This window comes from Natator depressus, chromosome 15 (genome assembly GCF_965152275.1).
Source record: "Natator depressus isolate rNatDep1 chromosome 15, rNatDep2.hap1, whole genome shotgun sequence".
Taxonomy (NCBI): Eukaryota; Metazoa; Chordata; order Testudines; family Cheloniidae; genus Natator; species Natator depressus.
This window is the reverse complement of record NC_134248.1, coordinates 20,548,896-20,571,169: the sequence shown is the minus strand read 5'-3', so window position 1 is coordinate 20,571,169 and position 22,274 is coordinate 20,548,896. Positions and strand designations below refer to the sequence as shown.

General features: G+C 43.2%; 1 protein-coding gene across 1 annotated transcript in view; it reads left to right on the top strand.

Moving 5' to 3' along the window:
• ADGRD1 (adhesion G protein-coupled receptor D1) overlaps positions 1–22,274 on the top strand; it is a 250,026-nt gene that overhangs the window by 145,043 nt on the left and 82,709 nt on the right. The window contains exon 17 of the mRNA XM_074972786.1: positions 19,072–19,175. Within this exon, the coding sequence (XP_074828887.1) occupies positions 19,072–19,175 (104 nt within the window). The remainder of the gene's footprint in view (positions 1–19,071; positions 19,176–22,274) is intronic.

Sequence of the window (22,274 nt, the reverse complement as noted above, 5' to 3'; positions counted from 1 at the left end):
AAAAAATTTTGGCTGAAAACTGAAATGTTTCCATTTATAATTCATGGGAGTTTAGTTCAGGTTCCGTATGGTCCAGTTTCCCTCCATGAGCAGGACAGACTGACCAGGCTACATCTGTCAAGACAGCCAGTGACACCTCTGATGTATGTCCTCCCCGCACCAAGAAGGGAGAAAGTGATGCATCATGGGAAATGTAGTTGGCCTGAAGTCAGTCACCCAAAATCATTGGTCTGTGCATCTACTCTGCTTGGCTTAAGGTGTAGTGATCTGGGGTTGCCATTTTAGAGACCACACAGGCATGCGGGTAGGTGGGGACACAGGAGCAGTGAAGGGAGCTGACCAGATATAGGGGAACCTATGAAGGTGGTGACCTGCATGTACTTAACAGCTTCAGCATTGGGGAAAATAGTCAGGAGGAAACCACATTCTTTGGTAAGAATTCTATAAATTCCAGGGCAGGAGAGTAAACACCAGGCAGGCAGAAGAGCTGTTCAAGCTTGTGATGGAGTTGGGACTCACCACCGCAGCACCTCCTGCTGTTCACTCTGGGAATTAGCTCAGTTCATGCAGAGCGCCCTCTGCCGGTGGTGTCCTGTCCATCTCTCACCCTAGATTGGCATCTCAACCCACATTGCTCCCAGCTTGCACCGTCCTCTTCAGGACACTGCCCTCTGCCCCGGTCTCACCCCCTTCCAGGGGTTTGGTGTTATCAGCAGTCCTTCTCTTTGCCCCAGCCACAATGGCCAACCACACCCCAAAGTCTAACCCCTTTTGGCAGGGGTCCAGTGCAGCCTGTGATGGCCACTCCTAGTGGCCAGGTGGAAGTGCAAGGGGGGGACCCAGGCCCACCCTCTACTCTGGGTCCTGACCCAGGGACCCTTTGGCAGCAGCCTTCCTGCTTGCCCTCCTTCTTTCCCTTTGTCCTTCTCTCTCCCTGGGCCGTTTCCCCTTCAGCCCCTTTACATCAGCTAGGCCCTTTTTCGCCCTGCCCTGCCCTGCCCTGCCCTGCCCTGCCCTGCCCTGCCCTGCCCTGCCCTGCCCTGCCCTGCCCTGCCCTGCCCTGCCCTGCCCTGCCCTGCCCCGCCCCTAGTCTCCTCACACAGGAGACAGACCTTCACCCTCTGAAAGCCTGGGAGAGACTGCCTGCTCCTTTCATGGGCAGCCTTTATATAGGGCCTAGACTAGCCCTGATTGGCTGGCTGTAATACTGGCCCTGATTGGCTCTCTAACAGGCCCTCCCTGATTGGCTGCCGCCTTGTGCAGCTGCTCTGGCCTTTTGTAGCCCAATCTGGCATGGGGGTGGGGCACCGCCCCACCACAAAGCTAAAGGACAATGTTGGCCCAAGGACAAATGGATATACACTGGCCATGAATAAATTTAGGCTTGAAATTGGAAGAAGGTTTCTAACCATCAGAGGAGTGAATTTCTGGAACAACCTCCCACTTAGAGTTGTAGGGGCAAACAACTGAGCTAGCTTTCAGATGGAGCTTGATAAATTTACGGATGGGATTATGTGCTGGGCTGACCGCAACAACAGGGGACTAGTCTGAATGACCCAGAAGGTCCCTTCCAGTTCTGTGTCCTGTGTTCCTATGCAGTTCCATCTCGGAGCTACTAAAACTGTTTGCCTTCCTTTGGTAGGTTTTTCTTTTTTTAGCCACATCTCAGATATTTAGAGTGAACAATTTGCCATTCACAATCTGAGAAAGAGACAGCTTCTCCAAGCAGTGCAAAGCCAGGATCTCTCTGAGCCGGCAACGTTGGAAATCAGAGACATCCCTGGGTAATAACCTGCTATGTAAATTCTTACAGTGAGTGTATCTAATGATGGAAAATGCACAGAAAGTGGAGTGAAGACTTGTTAGTTGACAGCAGAGTGCCAAAGACAATGAATGTTTCTTCTGAATCTCTCAAAGCTTGAGCAGAAAATGGCAAAGGGAAGCAGGTGTTCAAGAGACTGCATGTGCAAGCATTGATTGCTATCAAGGCTACGGCAAGCCACTGGTCCAGCAGGGGGATTTTTACCTGGAGAATGGATTTCTACAGTCTGCCTTCAGATTTTGTTTTGCTTTGTTTATGTTCATAATTCTGAGAATCACACTAATGACTAGGAGTGTCACATTTCTGAGCTGATGACAATGAACTGTCTCTGTAGGGGTTTTGGTTTAGACCTTTTTCCTCAATGTGATTTCAATGTTGTTATCTCCTAATGATTATATTGGAGAAGAAAGCAAATTGACATTTATAAAAAAAAAAAAAAAGACAAAGATCCTTTGATTCCTCTCAGTCTCAATGGCTGATGGGTTAGATTCCAAAGGAATAAAAGAAAATATAAAATGCCCCACTCCACACACACCATGAAGGCATTCAGGTGGTACCATCAGCCCTGAGAGTTCATGTCGTGTTCTTGGCCCCAAGATCCCAATGCAGACTTATAGTCTAATATTTGACCTAAAGATTTACATATATTAAGGTTAATATAATGTTGCACATGGTTAAAAAGCTTCTCTGTGATTAGTTTCATTTCTTTTTAGCCTTCCATATTCCAGGTCTCTGTCTTTTGTTCTCTACTGCAATAAGAGCATGAGCCAAAGTCCACTGGCTTCAGTGTACTTTGGATCAGCCCTGATCCCCCCCCATCTTGATAGTACTAATCCATTTCTTTCCATACCCAATGCTTTCTGAAAGCCACATACACATTTTTATGTGTACTTTTTTAGGTCACTTTATTAGTAGGACTTTGGATACTAAATTATAATAATAAGGTTGTGACGCAGGGAGTGGGGAGTGTTGACCTGGGAATGTGGCAGGGGAGTTTCACTGGGGATGGGATACCTGAGAGCCTATAACCTGAGCCAGGAGGGGGAGGGGGAGGTAACACCTCTGCCCGGGAAACCGGACAAAGGCTGCAGGAGAGAGCCTGCGGGGGGTTGGTTTCAGTTTGGTGCTGGGTGGTGGAACTCAGGGAACCCCAGGGCTGGGGTCTGAGCTCCCTGCCGCCCCCCCCCCCCAGAAGGACTTGAATGAGGGGTCCTGGTGGTACCCACAAGCTCTGTTTTAGACTGTGTTCCTATTGTCGAATAAACCTTCCGCTTTACTGGCTGGCTGAGAGTCACAGTGAATCCCAGGAAGATGGGTGCAGGCCCTGGACTCCCCCACACTCTGTGACAAAGGTAAAGACCTTTTTTTGTGACAGGGCTGTGCATTTAGGTTGTGCAGGAACCTATGTCAATATTTGTGTTTGTTTGTCCAGTGGACTTTATTTTGCCCCAGGGAGCCATTTACAGGGTCAAAATTATATGAGCTATGATCTTCCCACAGTGTTTCCTCATCAGGAACTGAAGTGCCATGAGAATAAAAATATCAAATGCTTCTTTTAGAGCTGTATCGGCCAGATTCTCCACTGGGCTTAGTTTTGGCTGAGCTCAGCACAGCTGGGGGTCTAGCAGGGAACTGGTTATGGGTCCTTGATTCTCTGGCTATACCTCTGCCCCAGGGCAGGTTTGACCAGCCTGGGAGCTGCTCTAACTTATGCCTGCTGGTAGTGATCCCCAAGAAACCATTCCCCACGTAGGCATGCGAAAGTATCCATATCCCCATTTGTAGATGCAGAAACTGAAACACAATGAGGTAAAGAGGTAAATTTTAAAATCTGGAAGCATAAGCTATACATCCTGAAATGAACCAGCACCCTTATTACAGTGCCCGGGGCAGCAGTTCATGGTGAATGGGGGCTTGGAATGCCATTAGCTGAAGCTGAGAGCTTGGCCTACAAGTGTGCTTGAGCACTATTGCACATTTCAAACTAGTTTGAGCACCAGCAAAGACACACAAAGATAAGTCTTGCCAGAGCACGGAGTGCGAAGAAGGAATACTAATAATACTGCTGATCAGCTCAACAGCCATTTATATCGTTTAGCTGCCTTCAGCGAGTGCCAGGAATTAACACTTGTAACAATTTTATTTCAGGAAAGAAATAACAATGCTGGAAAAATCTGCAGCCATGTGGCACTCAGATGTTAGGCTGGCACCGGTCTGTTAGCTTAGTGATGAATTGGCACCAGGCAAAGCTGAAATTATTTGTCTTTATCACTCTGCTGTTATGTCCATATCATGCTTGGCTGACATTCAGGTTTGCTGACTGAAACACATTTATCATATTGGTTTAAGGTTGAGAAGTAATAACATTTGCTAGAATTTTGTAACGAGTAGGCATTAATAAATAAAAAAAAACCCTACAAAGATAAGCCAAATATTCTTTAAAGGCCATATTTCCCCCTTAATTTCATTAGTGGAGTTTCATGGATGTAATTAAAGTCAGAACACGGCTAGAATTTGGAACTTGAGCGAGAAAAAAATCTGTTTACCTCTGTAATCGTGTTATTAAAAATAAGGCTGCTATAAATGAAGCCATATATACGGCTTTGTCTGCCTAGACTGGGCATTCTGAATATGCTGGGCAGATATTAACTAATTAATCTTGACAACAACCCTGGAAGTTCAGTAAATATTATGAGCCCCCTTCTAAGCAATTTGTCCAAAGCCACGCAGCAAGTCAGTAACAAAGCTAAGATCTCAGGAATTCCTGGCTTTGTAACTCCTTGCTCAGCCAACCAGAGTGTACTCTACTGCAGGCTTGGGGCCTGATCCAAGACTCATTGAAGCCAGTGGGAGTCTTTCCATTGATTTCAGTGGGCTTTGGATCAGGCTTATAATGGCTACTACCCTGCCTTTGAGGGAGAGAGCAGTACATCAATGCAGTGATGGCAGCCAAAGAGATCTTCCACCTAGTTGAAGAGAATTCAAGGTTAGGGTTACCTTGACTTAAGTTTGCTTTTTGCTGGCATAAACCAGAGTGCAAGGCACCCACAGTGGCAAGGCCCCCCTGGGTGTGATTGCAGTAATGCATTATGGTGGCAATCCTTCCTACTGCCTGGAGAGAGCTAGCGCAGCCTGAAAGGTGGGTAGCAGTGGCATGTTGAGGCATGTGTGTTGGTGTGGGGAAGTATTTTCTCAGTACCTCTCCTCGGCAGCCTCTGTTGGCAGCACTCCTATTGAAACCCCATATGAAGGCAAGTGGTGGTGGACCTTCCCGCCCCAGTCCACCACCAGGACACAACAGTCCTTGCCAGTTAAGGCAAATCCAGCCCCAAATAATCTGACAGCTTCAAGCACAGGGGGGAGAAAGAGGAGCATAAAATATGCACATGGTGGAAAGTTAAACTGGAGCCTGATAAATCTGATGCTGAAAGAAATTCCTGCTGAGGAGGAGCATGTCTGTCACAAGGAGCTTCGCAGGCAGCAGAAATGAAAAATAATGAGCAAGCCACAGTCCAAAGAAAGCTAAGGCACAATTATTTTATTTTGGGCAGCTCCACTTAGCCTTATCAGCCAGTGGTGCCCTCTGTCAGGTGCCAAGGAACATGCTAGCTGTCTGGCAGTTTTTATTTTTACAATGATCCAACAAATACGCATCATGCCAGGCTATTTGTACCATCTGTCACATAAATGTCATTTTAGCAAAAGGAGGGTGGACACCTGGGGATATCAGTGCTCAGACACCATTTGAAAGGGGGATTGCTGGCTTCTGCAGCAAAATAGGAACCTTTATGGCCAGGAGATTGGCGCAAGTGTGACACAACAGTTCTCTTTGTGAGTCCTAGAGTATTCATCTGAATTTTCTCCCAAGTGGTACCTCTCCTTTCACATTCTCTCTGGCATTACTGAGAATCCAAAGGGTGTGGGAGATGAATGTGAAAACACCAGGGCTTTGTGCTGAGTAAATGCTAGTTGATTGTCCAAAGGAAATGGTGCCACATGACATGGTGACACTAAAAAGCAAGTTGACCGAGATTCCTCCATGACGCACTTGAAGTTCACATGTGGATTTACATTTCTATTTCATGCGGTTCCGAGCAAAGTGCATATAAAAGCCCTGGCTGCAGATGAATTGCTTTGTTCTCTTTGCCTTTTTAACGTCTTCAGCTTGTCAGAACAAAAAGAAAAGGAATGTCATGTCTTTGTGAAGCTGCACCTGTACCAGGGGCCATTGCCATGGTGTTCCTCCCGTACCAGGCTGTGGTCCAATGTACCTATTGCTGGAACTGGCATGGGTGAGCCCAGGCCCACCCCAAGCTGAAAGACCCCTCCCTCAACTGAGGGGGACGAATCACTGAGCCCAGTCAGCAAATGATTATGGGGGACAAACAATGAGAAAACAAGGACTGGAGTGAAAGTCACAGGGCCAGCAGAAGGGATCCAGTGGGGAACACTGAGCAGAGAATGCTGGAGAGCACCACAGCTTCTCAAAGGGGTCTGAGGAGATAGTGGACGTGACCCAGAGGAGCTCTGTCTGGATGCATGAAGTGACAAGGGACTGGAAGTAGGCCCCAAAGTCATGGAGCGGTCCCCCCGTCGAGCTTCCTCCTCCTCGTATGATGAATGGCCATCTTGGCCATTGACAGGAGGAGGTGGATGAGGAGCACTTGCAACACTGTGGGGCCACGTATGGTGCATGCAAATGCAAGGAGGGGTGGGGCGATGTGCAACCAGAGCCTCAGCACGTGATTCTGGAGGATCTGAAAATGTGGCTGCAGCCCAACACACCCTACACAGATGTGCACCAAAGACTCCCTTCCATGGCCCAGTGTAGAGGGCAGACCCATCGGCTACACTCTAACCAGTCCCACAGCCAGCCCGCAGACAAACCCCTGGAGGCCTGCAGAGCCATCCTACCTAGCCTCTGCTTTCTGCCCATTCCCTGCATAATGCAAACTCAGCATTTTTTACCATTGTAGCAGCAGAGAAGGAAACGGGGTTTATCTATATGTGATGCAAGCAGAAAGGGATTCTGTTTTCTAGTGCCCTCTACTTACATTGTGAGCTTTTTAGGGCATGGACTGTCTTCTTGTTATGTGTTTGTACAGAACCTAGTACAGTGGTGTCCTCCTCCATGACTGAAGCCCCTAGGTGCTACCTCAACACAAATGCAAACAATAATTAACACCACCATGGCTATGTCCACCACTTTCTGACAGTAGATTACTTATTAGCACAGTTCATTGATTCAGGTTTTAGACCCCAATCTGGCAAAACACTTAAAGCGTGTGTTTAATTTTAAGCACATGGGCACTCCTATTGAAATCAATTTAAGCAAACAATGTGAAATTATCACCTTGATTTAGGCTCAGAATAAAGCATGGTGGATTATCAACAGCACATCATGGGGTCATTGCTTGCAAATAACCACAGACCCACACGTGTACTGTATACTACAAAATTAATTGCACGTAAACAGTCTTTAATTTTTAATGATAGTTGATGATACAGATTACATCCAAAGAAAATATTAGAAATCTTCCTTGTGGAAATTCTTTGTAATACCCCTGGAGGAAGGAGTTTGCCACAGGAGTAAAATATCAAGGAGAGTTAAACAAAATGGAGCAAAATCCTTTTGTTATTCAGACATAAAGCAGGGGTAATCCAGCTCATCACCTTCACTGAAGTCAGTGGTAAACCAGGGATGAATTTAGCCTAGTCTGCTTCTATAGATCCTTTTTAGGTAACCTGTAGCTGTGAGAAATTGCTTGGTACTTAATCAAAGTAATAATGTTAAAATCCCCAGTAGAAATAGGGTTCAGATGATTAAAGAAGCGTTTTGCGTTTCCGTAACTAACAAATGACTTTGTTTTTCAACCTGACAGTCTGTAGTGCTCGTTCCATAATTCAGAAGGGGGACTCAGTCAGTATGGTTCAGACTATCTGTCAGGAACCACAAAAGCATGTACGAAGGGGGAAAAATATGAAGCTCCAGATCCTGCAGTTGGAACTATGTTGGCAGACCCTTGTGTCTATAGGAAAACCTGGGGCACAGAGACCTAGCTGTAGGGATCCAATTGCAAAATCAGAGCCATAACATTCTCTTTGTGAAGGTAAGTGGATGGTTTTATTTTTTTACTGTTACAGGTTGATATAGGTGACGCCAGTTTTAGATGGCATGGGTCGTGGAAGAAGAACAAAGTAATCTTTAAATAAAGTGTGTGTGTGTAAGTAAATGTACGGGTTTGGAACGTTATTTCCTTAAAGCAGATACTGCAGTTTTTACTAATCAAATACCACACTCAAAGGACCTGAGCAGTTACAGTCTAAAATGATAGCCTGTCTTCTCAAACTTTGTAGCAAGCTGAAATTCAAATTATGTGCTGTAATGGGACAATAAGTAATGGGACAATAAAATGGAACTGTCATGGCTTTCTCTCTGATCCCTGGTGTGTTGCAATTAATACTTTTCAGCCAGTTTCTCATTGTTGGGGATGTGAAAATGTCCTAGCTCAGTCATTTTTCCTTTGTGTTGCATATTTGAAAATTAGGTAAGCATTGTCATATTTTTCTCCCTTTTAATGACCAGTGACAGTAGCCAAACGGATCTTTTCAGACAGTTTGGACAAGCCTTACCCATCCAGTGAACAAAGACAAATCTGCCATCTCCCCTGTAGTCGTTCCAGGATTCCTCTATAAACAGATTTCCCCCCCTCTTTAAATGTTATCATTGGAGATTTGCCATTAAAGTGACCCTTGGATGAAAACAAGCCCTTTTCTGAAAATGGCATTGACTCTTAGAGGTGTCGTCTGCATTTTTTCATTTTAGTTGGGATTTCTGTGTATCATGTTTTAGATCCCAACTTTTATCCACCTACAAGTTCAATGTGGATTTTTAATTATTTTTTTTAAATCACAGGCATCATTCCTCTACCACACGATTGCAGTTCTGCTCTAGCGTAACTCCATTCATTTCAATGGGGGCCACTTGCCTATACACCATAAATACCTCATGTAGGGTGACCAGATGTCCCGATTTTATAGGGACAGTCCTAATTTTGGGGTCTTTTTCTCACCTAGGCACCAATTACCCGCCACCTCCTGTCCCGATTTTTGACACTTGCTATCTGGTCAGCCTAACCTCATGATCCGTTCTCCTGTATTCTCTGCTTGCAGTCATGGTTTCCATGGAGTTATATAGAGACAAAACTAGAATAATACATTGGTGAACTGAGCTTATTTCTCCTTCGAACGTATTTGTTGGTACTCAGATGACAGAGTGATTGCTTGGCGAGTACTGAATTTCCAGTGGCAGAGGAGAAAGCTCACTGGTTTTTGTTTTTAATTTTTGGAAGGGCAGAAAAACCTAAAAGAACTATAGTGTAGTTTAAGTAAACTCTTCTGAATTAGGAATACTGACTAAAAATGCCTTTTTTATCTGCATACTGAGCAAAATAACACGGGCGTCCTCAACAACAAGGGTGGATGGTCCAAATCAATGCACTGTGTCATTTATACAATTGTTCTTCTTGCAGTCTAAGTTGTCGTCTTCTGGGTCTTCTTCCCAAAAAAGTTTTGTAATATTGCAGTTTGATTCCAAACTACTGTGTACTGCATCTCATCATAAGACACTCAGTGGGTGATTCTGCCCTACCTCTGGCCCTTATATGTATAATGGTATATAGAGACAATGAATAAACAGTCAGGGATCAGGGGAAAATTTCTCTGGTGCAGGAGCAGCATAGGGACAGCCTAAGTGACTGTGTGCTGCTTTCCCCTGCTCTCGTCCATAAGCCCTGGTGTATGGGGCATGCTTGGGTCAGGGCCATAGTACCAAGCGCCATAGGAATTCTGGGCTGCAGTGCAATCCATAAGCAGCTATAGGCAGGCTGCCATAAGTTAGAGCAGATTTGAGGCTTCTATAAATTATGTCAGGTGACGATTTGGTCTCTGGAGCAGTTGAGAATCCAGAGGCCTCAAAGATGACCTAAAGGTACCATTATCCTGACCCCCAAAACTGTGTCTTTTGTGCTGTCTCTCGCAGAGGCCATAGGACAGAATCTGCCCTTCAAACTACAATGCACTGCTTGGTGCAAAGGGCAGCGTGAGAGCATCCGTATGTGTGGCTCTCTCTGTGCGGCTGGGTGTGCGCTCACGGGCGTAAGCACAAATTACAAAGCAGGAGTGTACCACTGCAGAGACACTCGTGTCCTGAAATGATTTGCTTCTGTCTTAGAGCAGATACTGTGGAATTACAGTGAAGATAGAAACAGTCTCTGCTACTTTGAGCTAGCACAGCTGTTGGTTTAGCTCAGCTAGTGGGTCACTTGTCCTAGAAGCCCAAGGAGCCATGGTTTTGTATTTCTTCTGTCAAACTACATTATTAATTGGCACAGATGCCGGCTCCTCTAGAGATGTACCCAGCAGTGACCACATCCGCTTGTGGTATAGGAACCTGTTGCTCTTGCAGCGGAATTGAGCTCACTTTTACCCCATGACACAAGCTGGGAAACATAATGTTGCTGCTTTCCATGTTGATATTGCTACATTTTTATTGCTTCCTCCTCCCACAGAAGACTTAAACAGTGAGTGTTCACAGACAAACACCACAGTTCTGTTTTCTGTGGGTCTTTATAGGGCTGGCAGAGCTTGAAGAAGGCTAGAATCCTTTCTTTCTTTCTTTCTTTCTTTCGTTCTTTCTTTCTTTCATGCAGGGTGGGCCACTGTCAACTCCTGATGGCCCTAAATTCTAGCATGTATGGTTTCTAATTGCTTGTTATTATTTATTATTTATGGATTATCAATTTGTAATGTGGTGGTACTTAGGAGCCTCAGTCATGGACCAGGACCCTATTGTGTGAGGCTCTGTGCAAACACAAAACAAAAAGACAGTCCTTGCCTCAAACATTTTACAGTCTTGATGCATGGTCTCAGCTGTCCTGGTCTCACTAATATTCAGACTTCTGTCTTCTATCTTCCCGCAAGGGAGGTAGTGTGCTCTTATGGTTAAATTAGGAGATTGGGAGTTAGAGACTGGGGGCCGGATTCTGGGCTTTATCCTCCTTTGAAAACTCAGCCTAAGAGTTTTGTGAAAGACACAGCCCTTCTTTCCCAACCGAATGGTCCCTCACTGAGTTTTCTTCCCCTTGTGGGCCTCTCCCCTGGACTTCCTTGATCTGGCCCTTAATTGTGAAGAAGGAGACGAGGTATCAAGCTTATTCTGCTAGAAGCAGAAAGGGAAGAAGCAATCAGATATATAGCTTCCAGGTCTGTGGGCAAAAGTAGCTCCTTCAGTTTAACAGAGGGTAAATATTATGCTAGATTTACTAATAAGACCAGACTGGCTGAGAACATTGTAAGCCCTAGGCCTGAAAGAAATAAAGAGAAAAATCAAGAAAGAAGCAAAACAATGTGTGCTATATAACCAGACTTACAAGGATGGGCTTATAAATATCTGCCTCACTGCTCTCCAAACACTATAATAATCTGGTGGTAGTATTTCTTTGCAACTTGGCTCCATCCTCCCTACAGCTCTTCCTTACAGCTTCATTTAAACTAAAACCTCTCTATGTGAAAAGTTTAATGAGCAGATTACCTACTGTTTGATGACATCTTTCCCAGAACTCTTTTAAAAGACTACAAGGTCTCTTAAAAATGCTAATTAATAACTCGGCAGAAACCTTTGGAGACTTTAAGATTCGACTTGTCACAGTGAAAACTTTTTTAATAAGCAGCTGTGCAGCTGGGCTGCTGTGAAGAGAATGCTTCTTTAAAACATGACAAGTCCCCTCTATAGCACTTTATGTTGATCGCTAGGAGACAGCGAGCTAATGGAGAACATGAATTCAAAAGCAGAGCTGCTGGAAACAGCTGCTGTTGAGTGTCCTACTGCATAGTGTGACTCTCAGATGCTCCTTTACTTTATTCGTTTGGTATCTGATAAATTGTGGCTTCATTAAAAGAGAGTCTCTGTTGACTCTGTGTGGTGGACTTTTTCTTCTTTAAGTAGAAACTGTACAATGCCTGTGAGTTACGTGCTTACTCCTCCCAACAAATTCTCCCCACAAATTTCATTTTGTGCATGTCAAAGACATACTTATGGTCTCAGCAGGTCTATTTCCAAAGGGAGCCTTATAAAGTAAGCTCAGAATGTTAATTTGAAAATTGTAGTCCAAGGTTCCTAAGCAAAGTGCTCTGGCAAGCTGAAGGAAATCAGCAATTTGTATTAGTATTGCTGGTATTTTGTTACTGTATAAATAAAGCCCCCTCTGGATTGAAAGTCAATTTTAGCAACCTTTCTGGAGGCAATCTGAAACATTTGCCTCATCAGCCAGGGCCGGCATTGCAATGTCTCTGAAATACTCTTGCCACCAAAGTTAATTATTCATCCCTTTCTTAATTTGATTAAGATTGCATTTGAGAGGTGCATCTGCAATAGGGGCAGTTGGTTCCTAGTTTTTAACCCAACAGGCAGAAAAAAATGGTTTCACATGACATTTATTTTTGTTGGCACCTATTTAGAGTTGATTTACATCTAGGATGCAGTAGCCAGATTGTCTCTTGGTAGATCACAGTTCAGTTGTACAAACAGGGTCGCAAAATATGTAATTGTATGTGACTTCATGATATTAATGATTCTTTTGAGAACGAAGGTTTTTATAAAAGCTGATCAGAGGGGGCAGTGAAATATAACCTGCTACTGTGTCTGCATTCAGAGCAAGACTATAATTACCATGCCCCTCATTTCTACCAGACAGTCAAGGGAAAAAACAGCCTCATATTTTTATGTATGTACCATATAAAAGCAAAATAAACCCAACCCCGAATCCAACACAAATCTTCCTCTTCTTAAATAATTTGTCTCACCGCACAAGGAAAAACACAGGGTGTATTTCATACCAGTAAGTAACATTATAAAATGCAAACCCTAGTTTTGGGTAACATTCTCTACAGATTGCATTGTGCTCAGGGATCTTTTCTTGAGATCTTTAAAATCACTATTTTTTTTGGCCTTTTTTTTTAAGTCAGGAACTTGTTTTAAAAAAAGACACATTGATAATTGGAAAGAAAAAGGACAAAATAGTTTAACAAATCAGCAAATGCCATTGCTTTTGGTGGCTATACTTGTAAAACTGTCAGCTGAAGTCTATAGCATTACAGATGTCTTCAGGATCAAAGCTGACAAAACATGACGCAAGTCTATAAGGTTTGGAAACTCAGCTCTCTGGCACTTTGACTCTAAAGACAAATATTTTATATTATGAGATTTTTTTAAAAAAAGAATGTTTTAATTTAGTGCTTGTGAAAAATTCTGGCCTGTTTGGTCCCCGTGTACAAAACCAATAAATATCTGGGGAAAAGTCCAAAGAAAACATGGGGATCAACTAATTGTGGGGGACAAAGATTGAGAAAGAAGGGACAGGAGTACAGATTAAGGCCCAAAACAAGGGATCCAGAAAGGGGCATAGAACAGAGAGTCCTGGACAATGCCCACTGCCCTGAGAGAGAATCTACGGCAGTGGTTCTCAAACTTATCTGATTTTGCCCCCCTTCTTTGTGTCTGTAGGTGTTTACACCCCTGCCCGCCACCCAAGCACATGTGCTGATTAAAAAAAAAAACAAATCATGCAACTCTCACTAAATATTAAAAACAGTAAGGTATTGATTCAGACAGAGCCAATGATCCATTGTAATAAGAGCAAATCTACACTGTGGTTGATGCTTACAACTAAATGTACACACTGCGTCATAGCAAACGGATTGACGTATAGATGGCAACGACTTTGTATAATGCTATGCAAACTTAACAGAAATCTGTCAAAATGCACAGCGCCATCTGAGGACCTGCTATGTCTGGAGGAATCAGCTTTGCTAGTTAATTCATTGCTCTGGGTAAAATTTGCTGTGTGCAGTAAGATATTTTTTCTCCCCTAAAGCTCCCCTTCCCCTCTGAATACATTCTGCCCCACACTCCCTAGATCAGAGGTCTCAACAGGAATCAGTGAATGCTAGTTTGATGGCCCTGGAGACTGAATCTTCTGTTTAAGCACAGAACAGATACAGCCTGGGTAAGCACAGTGTAATGTGCCCGAGCTCTCCCATGGAGGAGCCAGAGAGGATACTTCATAATTCCACGGCCCATTCCGTCTTTGGACAGTCTGAAGGGATCCCGAACATGATTGCCAGTTAGTGCCATATGTACTGGCAGTTTCTGTGATCTGGCACTTGTCTGTTGGGAACTAGATTTATATCAACAAATTAATTTTGTAATAATTTTTTAGCCACCCTTAGCTGGATTTGAACCAGTGACACAGAGGTGAAAGAGATATTCTGTCCCATCATAGAATTATAGAAATGTAGGGCTGGAAGGCACCTCAAGAGGTCATTTAGTCCATTCCCCTTATGCTAAGGCAGGGTTAAATATACCTAGACCATCCCTGACAGATGCTTGTCTATCCTGTTCTTTAAAAACTCTAATGATAGGAATTCCTAGGTAGGAATTCTAGGTAACCAGTACCAGGTTTAACTATCCTTATAGCTAGAAAGTTTTTTTCCCCCTAATAGCCAAACTAAATCTCCCTTGCTGCAAGCTAAGCTGAATACTTCTCTTCCGACCCTCAGTGGACCTGAAGAACAATTGTTCCTCCTCTTCTTTATAACAGACTTTATATATTTTGTCCCATCCCCCTTAAGCTTCTCTTCTGTGACTAAACATGCCAATTCTTTCAACCTTTTCCCATAAGTTATGTTTTCTAAATATATCTTAATATTAACAACAATTATAACTTGCATTGGGTAATATTTTTGATTAGTGAGTAAAATTGTATTCGTTTTTTCATTATCATCATCATGATAAAGATAAGAGAATAAATGTTGTGCCTTAGGATTTCCAGGTTAGTTTTGTCCTTACAAGTCTCTGGAGTCATCTAGTCCCCTGAAACTTAGAGATAAATTTTTTACAGCCATGCACTGACTTTTCTTTCTTATGAGTAAATAACTGGGAAAAAATATCAGCAGAAAATAATACTCTAGATGGATACAACTATGAAACTGTTGAGTGTTTTTGGTATAGAGTTATGGGCATTTTCAGGGAGAAAGTTGTCAACATGGGGGAAAAAAGATGGAAGATCATCTGGACAGTGAGTTTTTGTTTTGGTGTTTTGAGAGTCTGTAAAGAGTGCCACTAGGAAACATCTGTATTTTATGTATTTATGATTACTAACACTCAAGGCTATATCAACTTGTCTCTTAGCAATTCAACTTTCTACAGAGCGTTACACGGTATGAAAATGACCCATACAGTCAGAGAAGTCATGAAGCAAAATCAGTCACAAGCAAGGAAAAATTCTTTGGTGAAATGGAACAATCCTGAGCCTTGGTCTCATCAGAATTCTTCACAGATTGCTCAGGGTTGCCCTTGATGCTCTTTAATCTTCTTTCCTTTAGTTAGCTTCTTTGGAATGAAAAAGAAAGCCTTATGGCACAATATAATCTAGCTGCATCATTAATGGAACAGATGGTCATTTTTGTCTTGGACTACAAAATTGTATCACTAGGTATCTGTCCTTTTTGGCAAGATTACCTGCTTGAATTTCATGTTTTACAATAAGCGATATTAAAAATCTGAAAAATCCACAAAAACATGACGAGGGGACAAATTTAAATGAAATCAGTGTATTAGGAATGATACTCTCTTTCCCCTCACCCTCAGGAAACTGTTTCTTTGTAACTCATGGTGCATGGTCATTTGTGGCTCCAGGTCCCCTTTTAAAAAAATATGTATGTTATATTTCATAATGAGATCTATGTCTGGTTGGAACGTGTCACTGAGATAACAGCAGGTATGTGTGAGAAGGCAGTAAAGAGCTGGTGCTTGAAATATGGTGTATCCACTCTCCCGCACCATTTTCTATGGCTATTCCAGTCTTCTGGAATAAGGCCCTGAGCCCCAGAGATCATCCCATGCCTTCCTATAGCATTGCATCCCACTCCCTGGAATTCACGTGGTAAAGAGCTTTTCTGTGTAATACCCATGCCCATTGATCACTATTGTTACTAGTTGGCATGTAAACTTCTCCTTGTCTGTCTCTGATCTGATGGTTTAGTTTTTTGTTTGAATGATAGCAGCCCACACATCTTTTCCAGCATATCCATGTGGCTGAAGGAGTATATTAATGGAAGATTGAGTACCAGAGCTTTGCCAGAGGCAGGTCATTACAAGACAGAGCTGGGGATTTATTAAGGGCCTAAGAGGCTGAGTGCTTTCAAATCTCCATGGCTTCAGTGAGCTGAGGGTACTTGCCACCTCACAGAACTGGGCCCTAAATGAACCATTTTAGGTTTTAATGTATTCCTCACATCAACTGTTGTTGTGGACAGTAGTTTTTCTTTTCATTCCTTGTTCTGAGGAATATAGGTTCAAGCCTGGAAATCCTAGATGCATGGAGCTCTCCTTGCCTTTAATAGGAGTGAGAGGTGTTGGGTGATTTGGAGTGTATACGTCATCTTAATTCATTACTGTGGATAATTTCTGAGACTCATAAATTAGAGATGGAAAAGGCTTGTTAGGTAATTCTTGTTTATCTTTAACTTAACAAGAGTGAAAAAACTGAAGGCTTTGCCTTTATAAAAAAATAAAATAAAAACCTATGTTTACTTACTTCCACTAGGTGGATCCTCTGGCTCTCACATATTGACTCCCCAGACATGATAATAAGAGGTTACCTTTCAGTTACAGCCCTTATCTGCATTCCTTAATGCAAATGGTATCCCATGGTAGTGTAAATTTTAATCACTGGTGAGCAACTGTGACCTCTGGGTTGGGCATTTTCTGGCAGTTGGTGTCTGGCTGGAGGTATGGAGAGCCCAAGGCAGAGCTCTTAACCACTAGGAAATGTTGAGCCCAGTGGTCCTGTTTATCCAGTTGAAACTTACACTGTAAAATCCTAGCTCCCACAAAGCCTATGGACCGGCAGGTGCCCCATAACAAAAGACATGAATGTCCTAGCAATCAGGGGATATGGTCTGTATGTTTTGTGCATGTACATCCCTGATCCAGAAACATCTCCTAAACTTTGCCCACCTCCCCCACAAATTATTCGTATTGCAGGAGTAATCTGAGGGGGGTGGCACACAGGGGGGCACAGTTGGGATGTTTTTGTAGGGTTAATGTGCACCCCTCTCTGTGGTCCAACATTTTGGCTCCATATTTGGAGCTAACCAAGTCAGTGGCAAGAAATGTGTCTTGTCTCTGGCTGAAAGAGAAAATACGAAAAGGCCATATCACATTTCCTAGGGACTGTAGTATCATAGCAACGGTTGTCTGTCTCACTCCTGTGCTGCTGTATCATTTAATGTTTCACAGCCTTTCCTCAAGTGTGGAATCCATGCCACTGTAAAAATTACTGCCCATGAATTGGTACAGTTGTTGGATAATTACAGTACAAAAAATGTATATCTACAAAATACATCATTATTGACGCTATTTAGAGTGAACGGTTGCTTCTGCATAAGAATACGGGATTTTATCTCCCCCCCCCCCCAGGACTTTTAATGGAAAGCTGATTATTAAAGCTAGTGAGAAATTTTTTGTCAAAATGCTTTTTGTTGGAAAATGCTAATTTGTTGAAACTGAAACCCTTCCTGGTGAAGGATCGGTTTCCACAAATTTCCCACATCAAAAAAATTATGCCAAAAAAGTTTCAAGATTATTAAAACATCCTTATTTTATTAAAACATCCCTATTTCTACATTTTTCAAGTGACAAGTTCACTTTTTTTGGTTTGAAACAACCTTTTGTTTAGAAATATAAATTAATTTATTTGTTAGTTTTTTAAAAAGTGAAAAGGCCGTAATTGAAATGAAATGTTTTGAATTATCTAAACAAAACATTTTGTTTGACCGGATCTAGATGTGGAGTTTATGACTTTTAAACTGATTTAGGATGGGGAATTTTTTATTTTTAATTCTTGCAGGATGGGAAAATGGTCCCCTGCCCAACTATCCTTTACTATATGTTAATAGTGCCTGGCTCCCTTAACTAGATGTGGCTTTTCTTGTCACTTTTCCTCCAAACTGAGGACTTTACATGGAAAATGAAAACACTGTTCCTGAATAATTTATGATCAACAGCAGAAACAGAGACTTTGTTCTACCCTAGCACTTGTGTTGGCAAAACTTTTGTTGGTCACAGGGGGTGTGAAAAAACACACCCCTGACCTACATAAGTTTCACCGACTAAAGCACTGGTGTGGACAGCGCTGTCAGTGGGAGATTCTCTCCCGCTGACATAGCTACTGCCGCTCGTTGGGGGTGGTTTAATTATCCCGGCGGGAGAGTTCTCTCCTGTCGGCATAGCGCAGCTGAAGCAATACAGATTTGCCGCTGTAAGGTCCGTAGTGTAGACATAGCCAGAGTCCCTGCCCTGAGGAACTAGAGAATATCCATGTCGCAGAATGCATCACCTTAATGATCACCCTGATTAACACGGAGAGGCCAAGGATTCAGTGCTTATGGAAATTGAATTCCTTCTTTGCCCCTACAGAAGGTCTCTCCAGGTCAGAGTTGAGGGTGATGTGAGAGGTTCACATTTCTGCTGCCCATGCTTTTGCTTGTTCTGTGATTCTGTGGAGGACTTCATATCACCAGTGTCAATCTGGCTTCTTTAATGGGCACTACAAATACGACACATAAAAAAGATTACAGTATTGTTTGGAAACCACCTGTAAGCAGCCATGATTTACTGGCTGCCTTGGTTTGTCAGGTCTCACTATTGCAGAGCACTGACAGCATTTATACGATGTAAGTTATTGCAGTGTGAGTGCATTTGCAAAGTGTCATAAAAGTTTTAAAAAAGCTAAACAACCCTTGCCTTTGTTTGTATAGCCTGGATAAACTGCTTTCTATTGCCGTTATCTAATCTCAGGGTTGACACTATCACAGCAATGTAGATTGAACCGAACCTCTTCTGAGGAAATACAGTCGTAGGAAATACAAGAGAGGAACCAAAATGACACAGAAATCTGAGAGCCCATGGTGTTTGACTTTAGGTTCTGATAGTTCAGTACATTTCTCTTGCTAGAACTTGCTGATATAGGGATGTGTGCACAGGGGTGGAGCTACAGTCTAAGGAAGAACAAAGCCACATTACCTGAATTACCACATAGAGTGGGCAGATCTTCACCAGAATATATGGTTCTCTAGCATACTAAATCAATTAATAGATTACATTTTTGTTTTCCCTTTTTGCACAGCTGACTCCTCAACACCAGATGGTGCTGTCATCCATCACTTACATCGGCTGCTCCCTGTCCATCTTCTGTTTGACTATCACTCTGGTCACGTTTGCTATACTGTCGTGAGTAATTTTAACTGTATACCTGCTGAGCAAATATCACCCTAAAAGTCTGGCAGTTTAATGCAAACATTTTCATTTCAGACCACCGAACTGGATATTTTCAGGTGTTCAAAGGTTATTAATTCCCTAAGCCCCTTTAATTAGATTCTACACATATATTTGTAACAGTTGGTTGTTCCTCAGTTTAATTTCCCAGAATGGGAAGGTCTTTAAATAGCAACTTACATCCTTGTAATATATATCCCGTTTTGCTCTGGTTTTAGAATTTGAAAAGAGGGTTTGAGGCTGGTATCAGGGCTGATCCTGAGGTCGATGGGAGTTTAGCCTGAGTAAGGACTGCAGGATTGGGACTTCATGTTTGACTTTATGTTCATCCGAAGCAAGGCTGTATAAAGAGGCATGACAGGATGCAGGGGCAATGCTTCCTTCTTGTTGCCCATCCTCTTGTGCTGCAGGCATTTGGGAAGGGGTTATTAGAATGGCCACTGAAAGCCCAGAGAGAAGAGAATGCTGTGGCAAAGCCTCTGCACCAGCACTGCTTGAACTCTCACAGTGAAACACTGCACCTTCTGAGGTCAAGTTGAGTTTTGCAGTTGCCTTCAATGGGGCCAGGGTAAGGAATGGTGGAAGCTCCCTAAAAGTCAGGGGGCCACCAGCGCCTGAACCATGGCCCTACTCCTTGTGCTGCCCCTTCTCCCTGGGCCCCCACCTTTGTGCTGCACCTTCCCCCGAGGCCCCACTCGTGCGCCACCTCTTTCCCCCAAGACTCTGCCCCCCTACCCCCCTGCTCGCTTCTCTCTGTCCCCTCCCCGCCATCACTTGCCCTTATGGCTGCTTTTAAAAGTGATGGGGCCATGGCCCCCACCTTTTCTGCGGCCCCGGCGAGGATTTCACCCTCAGGATTTAAGTGTGATGGAAGTGCTGCAAAGGACTTCTGCTGGCCCCACTGCATGGGGATGAATTTCACAGCAGGCTGGGAAGAGATTTTAATTTTTGGTTACGATGTTTTTTGCTTTCAGTCCGCTGTGAATACATCGTTGCTTGCTGCTGCCTTATTTCTACGGAGACGCTTCCCCACTCTTATTAAAGGCAACTTTATGGGGGTAACAATGTAATTGCTAATCAGCTTCTCTCTAGGATGCTCAGACAGCTCGCTAGTGACCTGTTTGGGGACTGATGCAGAGCCTTGCGTGGTCCTTCGCACAGGGGTGAATTCCACCCATTATTTTTTCAAAGAGCTTCGTCATCTAGACGTAGGGAAATGCGTAGTCACTGTTCTTCCAGCTGGATTTGCCTGCTCTACCATGTTTCTTTCATAGTTTAAGTGGCTGCCACTAACTTGTACCTAAAATTAAGGTTGAGTCAATCTTATACTGAGCCCGAAAAATTATCCAAGAGGCTTCTCAAAGCAATTTCTGAGTTGTGTTACTTGAGCCTTGACTTAGACAGTGAACAAAATACAATGGGCAGCACACTGCAGTATAGAGACCAAAACCAAGGTGATGAAAATGAGAATAGGATGCACTCAGAAAGGACCCACATCATGCCAGCCAATTTGTTTACCACAGTGAGAATTCAGACAGAGAGTGAGACTCCCAGGGATGGATACAGAATATAATTTGGGGAGGTAGCAATTAATGCTGCATTTCCATATTCATAGATAAGTCACCCACCTGTAGATACTAGCACAATGCAGTATTATAAAAATATGGAAATGATGGGATTGATTCTCCACTCACTCACTTTGGTGTAACTCCTTTGACTTCACTGGAGTTATTCCTGGTTTACATCTGTGTAAGTGAGATGAAAATCAAGCCCAGTGTAGTTAATTGTGAAGAGCGGTAAGATGATTTGGCTATGAAAGATACCAGTTACAACCACATTAACACAGAAACTAATTGTTAAAAATGAAAATGGATTAAAATTCCATTTACATATTTAAAGAAAACCCCAACATCCCCAAATTGCTTGTTACTCTTCTGAAGAATCTATAGCCTAGACCCTGATCTCAAGTTTTATTGCCTAAAAGATGGTCTAGATAATACTTAGTCCTGCCATGAGTGCAGGGACCTGGACTTGACGACCTCTCAAGGTCCCTTCCAGTCCTATGATTCTATGTAGAACTTTAGAATTGACGCTGAAATATAAAATACTCAATAGGCTATAATCCTACATTGGCAGATAGGAATGGGCAAGATGATGGAATAAATCTTTCCTATCTCTAATTTATATGAATTTGGCGTATATTTTTCACACAGAACTGAAACAATTATATCACATCATCCTACCTTTGTTTTCAAGCTCTTACTCTACCTCTGCTGGCCTCGTTTTCAAACAGTCCCTTAGTAGGACAAACAAATCCAACAAACCAAGTGAAATTCACTCCAGTGCTTGTGCTAAAGCCCTCTGCACAACTTCAGCCTCCTGTTAGTAATGTGAAAGCCCTTTAGTGGTCTCTCTGCACTGGAAGACTTTTGCCATTGAGCTCTTGAGACAGTTAGGAGGATGAAATAGATATTTATCATTGTTTATTATTTGTATAACAGCAGTATCAACTGAAGTCAGGGCCCACTGTGCTCGGTGCTGTACAAACACACAGTAAGATACAGTCCTGGCCCCAAAGAACTTACAATCTAAATAGATAAGGCAACGGACGGGAAGGGAAACAGAGGCACAGAGAGAGGCAGTGACTTGCCCAAGGTCACACACCAAATCAGTGGCAGAGCTGGGAACAGAATCCTTGTCCATTGAGCCCAGTCCAGGGCCTTAGCCACTAGACCAACTGCCTCCTAATCATTCAAGGGCTTATCTGTTCACTCAAGTGTAATTTCTGAGCATCCTGTTAAGAGGACCAGGTTTAGAAGCTGGATTATATGAGGCATTTATTGCCCTACAGCAACAACAAAACACTAGTTGTCATGTTTGTTTAGTTTGTTCCAACACTGTGATATTCCTTCTAAGTCTCCTGGTCTGAGAGGCCATGCATGGACGCACTGTGCCCAGCTGGGGCTCTGAGGCACTATGATAATATAACACATGGAAACACCAGTTTCCAAAGGGCTCCAAAGGCTACATGTGTGTTCTTGGGCAGTCAGCACC